This window comes from Trachinotus anak, unplaced genomic scaffold (genome assembly GCF_046630095.1).
Source record: "Trachinotus anak isolate AG129_WGS33_773 ecotype Australia unplaced genomic scaffold, CSIRO_AGI_Tana_v1 ptg000003l, whole genome shotgun sequence".
Classification (NCBI taxonomy): Eukaryota; Metazoa; Chordata; class Actinopteri; order Carangiformes; family Carangidae; genus Trachinotus; species Trachinotus anak.
In genome coordinates, this window is record NW_027273854.1 from 18,105,963 (window position 1) to 18,120,158 (window position 14,196).

At 44.1% G+C, this 14,196-nt stretch overlaps 1 protein-coding gene across 1 annotated transcript; it reads left to right on the forward strand.

The window, feature by feature from the left end:
* The first annotated feature begins 6,642 nt into the window (after positions 1–6,642).
* Positions 6,643–11,185, forward strand: actb2 (actin, beta 2). Its single transcript, XM_071474268.1, has 6 exons — positions 6,643–6,859; positions 8,402–8,531; positions 8,852–9,091; positions 9,516–9,954; positions 10,064–10,245; positions 10,377–11,185. The coding sequence occupies exons 2-6, from the start codon at positions 8,409–8,411 to the stop codon at positions 10,518–10,520; spliced, it is 1,128 nt and encodes a 375-aa protein (XP_071330369.1). The 5' UTR covers positions 6,643–6,859; positions 8,402–8,408; the 3' UTR covers positions 10,521–11,185.
* Positions 11,186–14,196: the final 3,011 nt, after the last annotated feature.

Consider the following 14,196-nt stretch of genomic DNA (forward strand, 5'->3'; position numbering starts at 1 on the left):
AGAAAACTGGGTTATACACTTCAAGCTCTTGATGAGATTTAGCTGTAATAATCACACAATTTTCAAAGAGCAGGGAGATTCTCTAAGGCAACATTAGACTTTGATCGATTATTATTAGCTGAAGACTTTCTGCATTAGTTTGTAGCCAGCAGCAACAAATCACATTTGTTCTAGAGCTCCACAACAGTGGCTGGAGCAAAACCAGCAAGAGCTGTGACACAGATTTAAAAGAGGAAGTGCCAAACCTGTAAAACAACTAAAATGTGTTTGGATCCACAAAATGTGTGCTTTGTAATCTGAACTACTTGTTGTTCTGTCATGGGTAAACTGCTGTCACACACACACACACAGACACACACACATACATGCAAAAGTTAACAGAATTTCATATATTGTAAGGTTGATAAATGACATAAGATACTGGTCAGGATGCCATGGTGGGGTGTGGCCAATAAAGTGTGTGTGTGCATAAGTGTGTGTGAGTAAGAAGTGGGGGGTTGGAGTTAAGGATCCATTTGGGCCGTAAATGGGAAGCTAATCCAATCGGAGCACGAACAGGCCAGCTGGCAGGCACAACACACACACACACACAGACACACACAGCTGGTAACTGGCCCGTGCCTTGGAGTCAGACTATCACCACGGTGACCCACGGATCAATGACGCTGCAGACAACCAATCCTTTGGCTGTATCACGGGGGGTGGGGGGGTGGGGGGAGTGGATGGATAGGAAGGAGGGAGGGAGGCAGGAAGGGGGTGAGGGAACATCAGTGAATAGGGCTTCCCTCTCTGAAACTATGACCAGTCACAGATGGCAAACAATTGGTCAGCCAGTCACTTTTCAACAGGCTGCAAAGACAAGGGAGTAAAAGAGGGCCTGAGGAGAGAGGAGAGGATGGACATGCGTCTTTAGGAAGGGGGGGGGGGGGGGGGGGGGGGGTGAGGAGCATCTGCTGACAGCCAAAACTCCTGTTAAGCAAATTAAAAGCGAATCTTTCAAGGAAAAGTTTGACATTTTGAGAAGTGAACTTATTTAATCTGGAATGATGCTCATTTGATAAGAAAATGAATGTAAACATTCATACCACTCTTTTGTCTGTTTGGTAAGCAAATGTTTGTAGCTTAGCACAAAGACTGGAACCAGGGACACAGCTAGCCTCGCTGTCTACCTATAAAAGAAATAAGTCACATAGACTCATTTCTAACCCAGTTTTCACAGTAACATTAGCAAGAGTCTGAAAGTTAAACCGTTTTCAATTTAATGTTTAGATGGAAATATGGAGCTATAGTAAGTAGCAAGTTAGCTTAGCACAAAACAGCTAGCCTGGCAGCACCAAATAATACATCTTCTTATCATCTATCTTTTTGGTCTGACAAAAGGCCCAGTGCAAAAAAGACAATTTGCTCTTTTACATGGGGATATGTGCCCCCTCTGGCAGATCACAGAGCCAGACTAGCTGTTTCCACCTGTTTTCACTGCTGGCCTTAACTTCATACTTACTGTACAAAGATGAAAAAGGTATCAATGTTCTCATCTAACTCTCCTCTGGAAACCAAAGAAGTGCAGTTACCAAAGTGTCAAATTATTCCTTTAAACACACTAGATGTTAATCCAAAGGAGGAAATCCCAACATTGCTGCATGTAGCTTGACCTCACATGATCATACATGCTATTACACAGCGTTGCAGTGAAGTAAGACTGAAACTCCTGTGGATGACAAATTTGATGCCTTTCCAAGATGTCATGACATTTTTCTCATCCCCTTCCTCTTCTCTTTCTCTCTCTGTCTGTGTCTCCAGCTTTACTCCATCAGATCCCGTCTGATGGGCTTTATCTCTCTTCTCTCTCTTTCAACGTACTCCTATTGTTTTCCGAAGCTCTTTTACATCCACATTTCCAGGTCTTAGCTTTCAACCTCACTCAAGGCTAATTGCAACTAATGTTTTTTGTATTGAACTGCAGTCTTGCAGTCTAGTAGCAGTTAGACTCAAGGCAGCAGATGTTTAACTCTGCCTGTGTGTGTGTGTGTGTGTGTGTGTGGATAATAGATATAGTATTCATGTCCACCCCCTATGACCAGCTTTACCCATTAGCAACAGGCCTTTCATGGTTCCTCTCCCTTCCCCCGCAGACATACACCCACATACACACCAAAATGCCTTTGCTTTTATCCTCAGCTGCCCTTATGATACAAAATATCAAATTCTCTTTATGATAAGAACAACAGAAGGAGTGGAGACACCATAAATGTAGATTGAGGGGAGAGAAGGGGAGGTGAATTAGTTTTCTTAAGTTGAGAGCAAAGAGAAACTTGCAGCATCTTTGCTCATTAGAGGAACAGGAAGCCGTGGTGGGATGGTGTAGTAATGCAGGGCGTGGCAAAGCTGCAGAACAGACTGTTTCTTCTGTGGTGCTGCTCCTGGCTGCCTGGTTGGTTACCTTATTTGAAGAGAAAACCTGAGCTGGTGACATCACACGAGTGTGTCACAACAGTTTCAATTCACCAGTAAACACGGAGCCTACACAGGAACACATGCATGCTCGAAGGTGCACACATATTAATACTTTGTAAGTCATCCGGTCACACCGACTGTGTGTTTTTGTCATTAAAATGTGGACTTGTTCCTTATAGTTGAGTGGGCTGGCCTTAGCACACACACGTACACACTCACTCAGATCATATATCCATGTAAAGTTCACCACTGAGCTGTGTGTTCCTCGTACACATACTTCCACTGTCATCAAAGGTAGCATTCGGTTATGATTAGCTGCTGTCATTTGAGGTTCTTTGACCTTTGAATCACCCGCACATGCATATAAACACATGTGCTGCACTGGTCGCTGAGTTACTAATTGACTTATCACATGGCCACAGTGATGCCTGAGTACAGCAGGCAAAAGGCAAAACATCAATGAGATCACCTGTCGTTTACTCGTGTGATATAAACCAAGGCCACAGCAGGTGCTAAAGATACAATGACTCAAGAGATAATAGTTAGATATTAAAATAGATGCAGTCACTGATAAACATGTCATTATTTAAAGGAATAGTTTGATAGTTTGAGAAACACCCTTGCATTCTTGCCAGACATCAGATAAGAAAAAAGTAAGTACAGTAAAATATGAATCTACAGCCAAGCGCTGGTTAGCCTAGCTTAGCACGAAGAGTAGAAACAGGGGAAACAGCTAGCCTGGCTGTGACTAAAAGTACCAAAATCTGCCAAGTTGCACCGTTTGAAGCTCACTACTACACATATAATGTTTTATATGATGTTCTTTCTTTGCATGCTTTTTCTTTCTTTTTTTTTTTTTTATGACTCAAACAAGATATATTACGTGTTTTCAGCTTCAGAGATGCTGGTAGACAGATTATGAAGCCTAAAGCCAAATTCAGGAGGATTCTTCATGCAGCTTACAACAGTGTCAGTACTTTCAACCACTGGCTCGTGTGAGTTATGATATTCCAGGTTGAGCCCTCGGCCTCCTACATGGCATAAAGAAAAAAGATGAGTGGTAACAACAAGCATTGAAAGGCAGACAGCTGAACAATTCACCTGGCTGAAAACCTTTGTAGCGCCTGACTCTGGCCTCATGATGGCTTCCACTAGTGGCCGCACAGTCAAGCTGCTGAGCATCCATTTGGCGGAACCATACACACAAGGTGTTTTTTTCACTAAATGAGAAAGGATTTTTACAGTTAAATTACAGTCATTTGCAGCAGCTCCCCAACTCTCCCTGACTCTAAATGACAGGTCTGAGCTCAGAGCTTCCACTTGTTGCTCTAGTTAAAGTGTCACTTAGTTTGACAAGTGGTCTATTTAGACAACCACTACTCATACTAATAGTCAATATACACAACACCTCAAGAGCGTTTGTTTAAACTTCTGTCTGGAAGAAAAATCCTCCAAAAAATTAATTAGGTAGCTTTATTGCTCTAAGGACCTTGGCAGCAAGGCCTCGGTTCAGAGTCTGCATTTCACTGGCACCCAGGGCGTAAGCACACACACACACACACACACACACACACACACACACACACACACACACACACACACACACATATACACACTATGATACATGAGAGGAGTCTTCCCAGGACAGTATTCCAAGCACTTGGCTAGTGAAATTCCCACTGAAGAGTGTTGACAACAAGCCACTTAATCGGAGACCTCTCACTTTATGAGCAATAAGCTGTACACACACACATACATAAATACATGCATATCCACAGTCCTGCTAACCAAAGATGACTGACAACTGATTTAATACAGTGATAGAGAGGCTAATTTGAACTCTAGTTTTAGTTTTTACAGTGGAGTAAATGAAGAGGAATATGTCATGTCAGCAGACGTTTTTCACTTGTGTCAAAGTAGGCTGGGCCGGAACAATGATTCACGCACCCATTTATGTGCCAACATATAGACACACACACACACACACACACAGAGTGGAGGCACTCCCTTGAGAGTGGATTAAATATTTCCCAGCCAATCCCTGTTTACGCCATTACAGCGTCAACATGGAGAAACAATCCTCTCAGCTTGTTTCTGTTCAAATCTCTGTTAATAGCGTCACCTGGCCTCACATTTTATTTCAGTCCCTCATCACATAAATGCAGGTTTATCACCAATGAAACAAATATGAGTTAAAACCTAACTTTTAGCCTGACATAAGTTGGACAGGGATAAACTAGGAGTGACATTTGATCCTTAACAATGGGACTTAAGGCCTGTAAATCAATAAGTGGGCCCAGTAGACCTTTGATCACCTCAAGCACACTTCCTTCCATCTTTAAACCCTCTAACAGCGCCTGTGTGAGTCTGTTCAGTCTTTCACAAGAGTCAAAACTCTGACTCAACATTGAGTCTAGCTCTGATTGTTCCTTTTTGTTTCATGTAAAAAAATGGCCTATTGGAACTGACATGTTGTGCATAACCCATCAGAATCCTCAGGGTTACAGGGAAGTTACACAAGCCATTGTCATCTTTATTAAAGCAGCACTGTTTCACACTGTAGGGTCACTGATTTGTAGCTAATTTAAAGGGGTCATGTGAGCCATGTGGGGATGACAATAATGTCCATTTAAAGCCAATTTAGGAGCATGAGTGAAGACAAGGAAGAGAAAACAAAAAAAACTGACATACAAGATTTGTTACAAGCGACGGAGAGGAAGGGGAAGTGGTAAAGGAGGAAGAGATGAAGTTGCTGCATGTCTCAGTGGCCAGCGTTACAGCTTTAAATGGCAACTGAGGTCGCCCAGCCATTCTACTAAAGCATACACACTGATGATTCAGGAGCACAAAATGAATAAAAGTGTGTGTCAGGTTATATATTAAAGAGCAGGTAGATGAGAGAATGGTGGGGGACAGACAGGAGAGAGGGTGAAGAAAGGGGGGAGAGGGAGAAAAGAAAAGTGCCTAAAGTGAAGCTGCATAATTTCTGATAACACCATGGTCTGATGGTGTGTGGGACTTTAATATGGTGAATCAGGGATGGAAATGTTACTATCCTGCCAGCCCAAGGCTTAAAGGCCTTCAAATTTCAGTCTGAGAATGTGTCACATTGGCCTCATCAGTCAGGATGTGAGTGAGCAGAGGGAGAGGGAGCACCAAAATTTTCAGTTCAGCCACACAGTAACTGGATATAGGAGCATTGTTTTTGTCCTTTTTCATGCGATAAAGGTGAATAAGGGTGGGCAAAAAGGTGATTTCCAGGCACTTCCTTCTTCATAGGGTTAGGATTAGCAATAGAGATATGTAGCCCACATTACTGAAAGGAAACAGCAACTGAAAACCCCTAGGCTGGTACTTTCACTCATCGTGTATTTTGGTGATTTCTTTTGTAATTTTTCCCTGGTACTTTGTCTGGCCGGCATTATTTAGCTCCACTTCTACATCTAGTGCAGTGCAAACACCATTAAAATCAGAGAGTGCTAACATATCCCAACCTCTCCTCGAACGACACACCTTTGTCAAACTGTATCTCAGGCAGAGAGAGAGAGGCAGCAAGCAGGCAGTGACAGGGTATTTAGGTGGAGCCTGAGACCATGTAGCACAAATACTTGATCAATAAATGAACATTAACAGCAAGCATGTGCAGAATATGGGGAAGAGGTGGCCTACATACAGTAAGTGGCCATTCCCTGGTCTGTGCAGGGCAGCTCCACCACCCTGTGTGTTATGTATGTCATGTGTTTGACCTGGTGATGCAGGGCAGTGACTCCCAGCTGGTTTTCAAAGTAGACAGCAACACCACCTCATCACCTCCACGCTCTGTATTGTTTGAAACCTCAAATAGTGTCAGATTGATCTGGGAGCAAGGACAGCCTTTGGATAAGTCTTGGGCCTTTGCAGCCTTCACAGGGAGGAGTTCTGGGTGCTGAGCTCTTGCAATTATCATTTTAGAAAGTGCTGCCCAACAGCTAAGAGCAGGTGCAGGGAAGATATTTTCACACTTATAAAAGTTTACACACAATCTACCCTGTATATAAAACAGTATATCAAGAGATTAGGCTTGCTAGGCCTCACAACATCAATCCCTTCCCTCTTATTTTCTCCAATCCTTTGCTATTATCGCCTCCCTCTCTCTCCCTCTCTCTCTCTCTCTCTCCCTCAGATCGAGAGCGCCCAGTGCACCACAGTGTGCGAGCGACGTGCCCTGGTGCATGACGCCGGACCAATCAGAGGGCTCCATTCCGAAAGTTTACCTTTTATGGCTAGAGCCGGGCAACTGACGCACTATAAAAGAAATGCGCCTACAGCTAACGGATTCACTCTGAGCGCCGTCACACACAGCTTGTGCGGGATATCATTTGCCTGAAACCGGTTCCCTTAAAGCGAAAAGCCCCCCCACCCAAAGGTAAGGAGACGAGCCTGGTATTTACAAAATTCTAACTGCAGAGCAAGATTCATCAAGTAGACAACGAGTTGATTTGGTTTTTTTTTAATGCTTTCGTCTGTGAAATTTGTGATTTTTGGATGCAAAAGGTGGCAAGGACCACGAGGTTCTTTGTCCTGTCTCACAGGAACTGTACTGCTAAAGTAAAACTGTAGTTATGATAGAAATCAGCATCCACGTTTGCGTGTGTTTTTCTTTTTAAAGTATGTAATGGTAGTCAGAGACCGCTGAACTGGTACTAAGGCGGCTCACAGGTGCTCTTGGATGTAGCCGGCTTATGGTTAATGGTACTAAGTTAATGATCCTACTTAAACTGGGTTTATCATTGTGTAATTGTGCAACGTTTTCAGTTTTCCATCGCTGGTTTTTTTTTTGTTTCTGCCCCGACAGGATGGCTCTAAAAAAGGCTTTTGAGTTTAGGTGGTCTAGTTCCCGGCTGCTCCCTTTGTGCGACCGATGCGGCGGGGTGTGACCTACTTTAGCATATTAGCCTAGCCTCATCATGCTAACTCCGCCCTTCAGACTGGCAACAGTGGCAATTTTAATCAAGATCAGTTTTTTCATAGACACTTGGTTACAGTCTTAAAGCGTTTTTTAAATTCTCTTTATCATCTGAATAATTAAATTATAAGGCTTCCTATAAGTAGGAAAGACCAAGAAGGATACAAGGCCTGCACAAAAAAAAAAAAAAAAAAAAAAAGCATAAATTGATTAATGTCTTAGTGGAACAGACACATCTTGGCATGAATTCCAGTATTGCCAACTTGAACAAGAGGAAATAAGGAAACCGCGAGTGACAGACCGTCTACTCTGGAAAAGGCGTGGCTTTCAGGAAATGGAGCATCAGTCAAGCACTGGTGACCTATTCATGAGTCAACATGAGCTCATTATGCAACTTGATTTCTTTTAACAGCTAGTGTCCGGTATTCTCCAGGTTGATGCCAACCTTTTTTTAAAAAAAAACAAAAAAAACCGTTTAATTGTTAGTAATGGTGCGTGTGGTCGTGTGTCAGGCGGCCATTGTGCAATGAATGAAGCGGCGGAGGATGGTTATGACGCAGTGATTAATGAAGCTAAGGTTTCTGATGCGGCATCAAAACCAGTGCGATTGAGCAATAGTGGGAGGGGGCAGAGGAGGAAGTTGACGGTAGTGAACCGGAGGGAGTGGTCGCGCCGGGTCTCATAATGTCGTGTTCGTTTTCTCTCGTGCTCTGCCGCTCTGGCCCAGCGCCATGGCGCCGGTAGCCGCAAAGCTGCTCAAACCCGAACCATGTCCTTATATGGTAATAACAGCATGCAGCGCCACTTCCTTTTGTCTGGCTCGGCGGAATGTGGGGCGGGGGCGCCACCTGACGGCCGCTCTGCGCAACTGCAGCCGGCGGCTGAACAGGAAGTGAAAGCTCGGCGCGTCATAAGCGGCGCTGCTGGGAGGTGGATGTGAGACTTAAGTGCTTAAGTGTTTAACGCTTTTTCTTTTTCTTTTTTTCTTGTTCCTTCTTACAGTTTAGCCATGGAAGATGAAATCGCCGCACTGGTTGTTGACAACGGATCCGGTATGTGCAAAGCCGGATTCGCCGGAGACGACGCCCCTCGTGCTGTCTTCCCCTCCATCGTTGGTCGCCCCAGACATCAGGTGAGGCCTGGAGTCCACAGGATGGAGCCGAGCCCCCTTAAAGAAGCATATACTAATTACAAGAGTGACATGGCTCCAAATATACATTTAAAGTTTTTTCAAATTTATTAAGTAGCTTTTAATCTTTATGCTCAAATGCTATATAGTCAGTTGAGACTGGAAGAAAAATTCCTTTTTTTTTTTTCTTCTCTCCCCCCCAAGTCTCATATTTTATAGTCCCAAGTACATGTTGAGATACAAGTAGATTTGCAATCTCCATGCTTAACTGCAACACTGTTTGCTGTTTATAAAATTAACAAGCTGTCTGACCTTGTGTGTAGGGAGTGATGGTGGGTATGGGCCAGAAGGACAGCTACGTTGGTGATGAAGCCCAGAGCAAGAGAGGTATCCTGACCCTGAAGTACCCCATCGAGCACGGTATTGTGACCAACTGGGATGACATGGAGAAGATCTGGCATCACACCTTCTACAATGAGCTGAGAGTTGCCCCTGAGGAGCACCCTGTCCTGCTCACAGAGGCCCCCCTGAACCCCAAAGCCAACAGGGAGAAGATGACCCAGGTACACACCTAGTTGTGCAGTTTGATATTTCCAGTTTAGCCAGATGGTACATTGAATAATTGACTGTTCAAAACTAGTTGCCTTATTCCTCCTTGGTTTCCTTTTCCATCCCATTCTCACTTGCTCCTTCCTCCCCCCCCTCTCCTCCAGGACCTCTCTCCTATAAGATGATCTATCATCAACAGGTCTCTTGACTGTGTGCCTTTATCTGCACTTGTGTCTAATGTGTAGCTGACTCAGTAGATCAGCAGCTAAATAGACATCTGACATGCACAAGTGTGAAGGAATGTTGACTTTCTGCACCTTTTTTCTACTAACTTCAGTCTGAGCCTCACTCTGTTGCATGTAGTGGGTGCAGTGGCCACAAAGCTAAACACTTGCTGTGTTTTGAAAATACTAAAATGTTTTCTTCTCCTTTTTACAGATCATGTTTGAGACCTTCAACACCCCCGCCATGTACGTTGCCATCCAGGCTGTGCTGTCCCTGTATGCCTCTGGTCGTACCACTGGTATCGTCATGGACTCCGGTGATGGTGTGACCCACACAGTGCCCATCTATGAGGGCTACGCCCTGCCCCACGCCATCCTGCGTCTGGACTTGGCCGGCCGCGACCTCACAGACTACCTCATGAAGATCCTGACAGAGCGTGGCTACTCCTTCACCACCACAGCCGAGAGGGAAATCGTGCGTGACATCAAGGAGAAGCTGTGCTACGTCGCCCTGGACTTCGAGCAGGAGATGGGCACCGCTGCCTCCTCCTCCTCCCTGGAGAAGAGCTACGAGCTGCCTGACGGACAGGTCATCACCATCGGCAATGAGAGGTTCCGTTGCCCAGAGGCCCTCTTCCAGCCTTCCTTCCTTGGTATGTTTCCCAACTGAAACACAACATGCATTAAATGCTTAAACATACTCTGCCTTTATGGTTACTCTGCACTTCCACTTGCTGATCAGTGTTTTGTGTCTGCTCTCAGGTATGGAGTCCTGCGGAATCCATGAGACCACCTACAACAGCATCATGAAGTGTGACGTCGACATCCGTAAGGATCTGTACGCCAACACTGTGCTGTCTGGAGGTACCACCATGTACCCCGGCATTGCTGACAGGATGCAGAAGGAGATCACAGCCCTGGCCCCATCCACCATGAAGATCAAGGTGCGCTAACTTGTTACATGACCAGCAGAGTGGCATGATGTTGCTGCCTGCGTGGCATGTCAGATTAGTTATAATGTATCCATTAGAAAATGCTTTGTCTCCTAATGGGTTATTTTCTTGTCTCTTTGCAGATCATTGCCCCACCAGAGCGTAAATACTCTGTCTGGATCGGAGGCTCCATCCTGGCTTCCCTGTCCACCTTCCAGCAGATGTGGATCAGCAAGCAGGAGTACGATGAGTCCGGCCCCTCCATTGTCCACCGCAAATGCTTCTAAACAGACTGTTCCTCCTCCCCCTCCCCAACCAAACGCCCAACAACTTCAGCTCTGTGCAAAACAACCACACCACACATTTCTCATACACACTCAGGCGCAGAGCCTAGATGACCAACTCATTGGCATGGCTTCAGTTATTTTTGGCGCTTGACTCAGGATTTTAAAACTGGAACGATGAAGGAGACAGTAATGTTTGGCTAGGTTTAAGAAAAAAAAGCACCCCAGGGTTCTGCAGTTGCATCTGGGGACTTAAAAAATGTACATTTTGTTGTTTTCTTTGAGTCATTCCAAATGTTTGTTAACTGCATTGTTCAGACACATGATTCCAAATGTTAACTGCATTGTTCAGACACGTATTCGCCTCTGTGAAGGCTGCCCAGTGGTTGGCGCATACTTAAACATGGTTGTAGTATCGCTTGTATGTAAATTATGTCTGGGTTTTTTGTACTTTCAGCCTTAAAAATATCTTGGTCCTGTTAATTTTTTTGTTTTTGTTATGCAAAACCCAATCGTGACCTCTTCTTCCCGCTGTTGGAGGTTTCATCCCCTGGGTGGTGGGGCAAGGGGTCTCGAAGTGATGGGGTAACATGGGGTGCCAGACCGGTGGGGCCAACCTGTACACTGACTAAACAATCCCAATAAAGTGCACATGTGTTCCGACATGACGTCTGACTCTTGTCTGTCTTTTTTTTTTTTTTAATTAAAGTTTTGTTTAGATACTAAAAGCTGAATAAGAATCTCTTGACCTTTCTGCTAAAAACTGATCAGAGCATAAAGGACATGAATGACTGGTTTAATTCAGTGTAAAGTTACTAGATGCTTCAGTGTTAGTATTCAAGGAAAATAACTAGTGCAGCAGTAAAAAACACAAGCTTGAACAGTACAAGCTTAAATGTGTTTCTGACTTAAAACTGTTTATTCAGTTTTCAGCTATTAAGGTAAAATTACCCAATTCTTAAAACCAGTGATCTTAACACTTGACTTTTAAAGAATCAATATGAACTTTAGTTTTACTTTTAACATTTAGTCTAACATAAGAACATTGCTGTCAGATTTCTCTTGCCTCCTAACAGGCCTGTGCTGCTCTGTTTTGCCTTGTTACTGTGAAAAATGTGAGGCAAAACCATTCATTTAGACATCTGAACCACAATATGTTTGTCACAGTGTAACTTAAACAGTGAGTTATCTAATGCTGTTTATACCATATGTAAATATATTAAATTATGAAATATCATTCCAGGCAGTAACTTGTGTGTATTTCACAAACATGACATGTGGTAGATGAGACTACTGGCCCTGCAGCACTCACTGTCTCACCTGTGCTCAGCTTTCAATTTGTGAATACCTGTTACAGTCACAGTGAAGACATGTTGTTTTACAGTTAGAAACAGGATGACAGAACCTGCAGCTCCGCTCAGAGGGAAACTGAGTGCCAGGTCAAGGTCAGATTAAAGGGCATGTGACTCATGACTCAGGTGTGCCCTCACATCTGGGCCAACCACAAACATACTGTATTTGTTATGAATGTGCCCACTGTGTTTCCCTGAACTGTATTTTAGCAGCAGTATACATCCTGGCTGACTGGGGAGAAAAAGCTGCAGGCTTGTCAGAAATGTGTCGCAAGATGCAGAAATTTATAGATGGACAAATGACTTCATACTTTTAATGTACACTGTGGGTGTAGTGTCATTCCTAGGACACATGTTTTTTTATTTCTATCTAAAATCTTAGATCACACAGGGTGTGTGCCATGTGTTTTTTTCAAAGAATCTGATGCAGTCACATAAGCATAACGTTGTCAATACACACCCCATCACCAAGTGCAGAGCTACAGAAAGTGAATTCAACTTTTATCTCCTTTAATTTGTATTTATTTTGTAATAAATGTGTGTTTCCATGCATTTCATGTCAATTATATTTAATTAAATATAATGCAAAAATACCTATATACTGTATCAGGAATCAATACATTCTCTATTCAGGCAGCAGAAATACAAACTTTAAAAGGTTATGGTTTGTGCTGCTTTTGCACCGATTTTCTTCACGATGGCAGAACCGTCATCAGGTTGTGTCTGGTTCTGCTGTGCTCTACCTCAATGTTCGTGCTGCAGTGTTACCTGGGTCTCAGCTGACTGGATGTCAAATTGAGGACTAAAAGGTCCGGACAGGCCCTGAGGAGGTGAGTCATGCAGGATGAGCTCAGATCCTGGAGTAGTCACCAACTGTCAAATAAAAAAAAGAGAAGTCTTTTCTCTGTCCTCAGGCATCTTATCATGACATCATGAGATTTTTGATCATGCTCTCTCTGTGCCATCATTAGACCACAGGCCTTTTATTACTTAGAAATGACCAAAGAGCCTTCAACAGCCAGGCATCCCCACTTTCCATAAAAATGCTCTGTCGCTCAGTCTTCTTGAATTTTGCTCTGACTTGCAGTTGCGGCCTGTCTTCAGACATTTCTGCTGTGCCTCCACAGCAGTTGCACAGTTTAGACAGGAGATGGCGACGAACGCCTGTTTTTATTTCTGGTCAAAGTGATGAATGTGATTCACTCCTGTTTGTTCACACAATGCCTTCATTTTCTCTGCATCTCAAAATATTCATTCACATTAAAGCATGTGCAAAGAGCTCGATGTGAAGCCATGTCTCTGAAGCTGATTTGAGTGTCGTGTGTGAATTTCTGCCTTTGAATGATAAGGTTTACGTTTGAGTTTGATTTAATGGCTGAGTTATTACTGGGATGGCGTAATGGACAGTGAATATGGATGGACATGGGGCAGTGCAAGAGACAGGATTGCGTGTCTAATCCAGCAGCAGCAAAGAACCATGGATAAAAGATGGGGCGTGCCATTTACACTCATGTTTTATTCCAGCTTTCCTAGAACAGTGGTAATAGATCCCGTGCTGATACGGGCACATTTCCTGTCCACATCTAAAAACAGATCTCCACATTTGCATATTACAGAGATGAAAGAGGATAAGATGGATGGTGGACGGCGGATGGTGCAGCCACACCTTCATGCTATATGCATCATATCCTGTTTCTGTGTGTGACACCACCAGATCCAACACTAACTAAAATCATGCTGGGTCCATTAGTCTGGCTGTCCCACTTTCCTGCAGTATTCTGGGCTGCATGCAGGAACCTCGTGATATATGATGATCCAGGAGGGCTGTGCACGTGCATACAGAAGCATGTGTTTGCTATTGCTATGAATTCATATATGCATCCATTAAATCAGGCTGCATGCAGACTTCCTGCTGCATGCACACACACACACACACACACACACGCTGAAGATCAGGCGTGTTTCGTATTGGAAATTTATTCCATCTCACTGCAGCCCCCCCTGTGATTCTGCTGAGACTGCTTCCCTCTGATATCCTTTTACTGCCACGCCAGCAAAACACTCACTGCCAGGGAAACAGCGCTTGGCATGTGTGTGTGTGTGTGTGTGTGTGTGTGTGTGTGTGTGTGTGTGTGTGCTTTACTGTACGTGTGAAGGGAGAGCATTTTTTCTGTGCTTGTCCAGGTTATCGTGTGTGCTTGTGTGTGTTGCCTGTGCAGGTGTGAGCACTGCAGGTGTTTGTGAATGAGCCACTCCAGCTACTCAGTTCAAAAATGTCTGTAACAGCACAATGTCTTCCCTTGAGAGAGGACACAGAGGGGGACCAA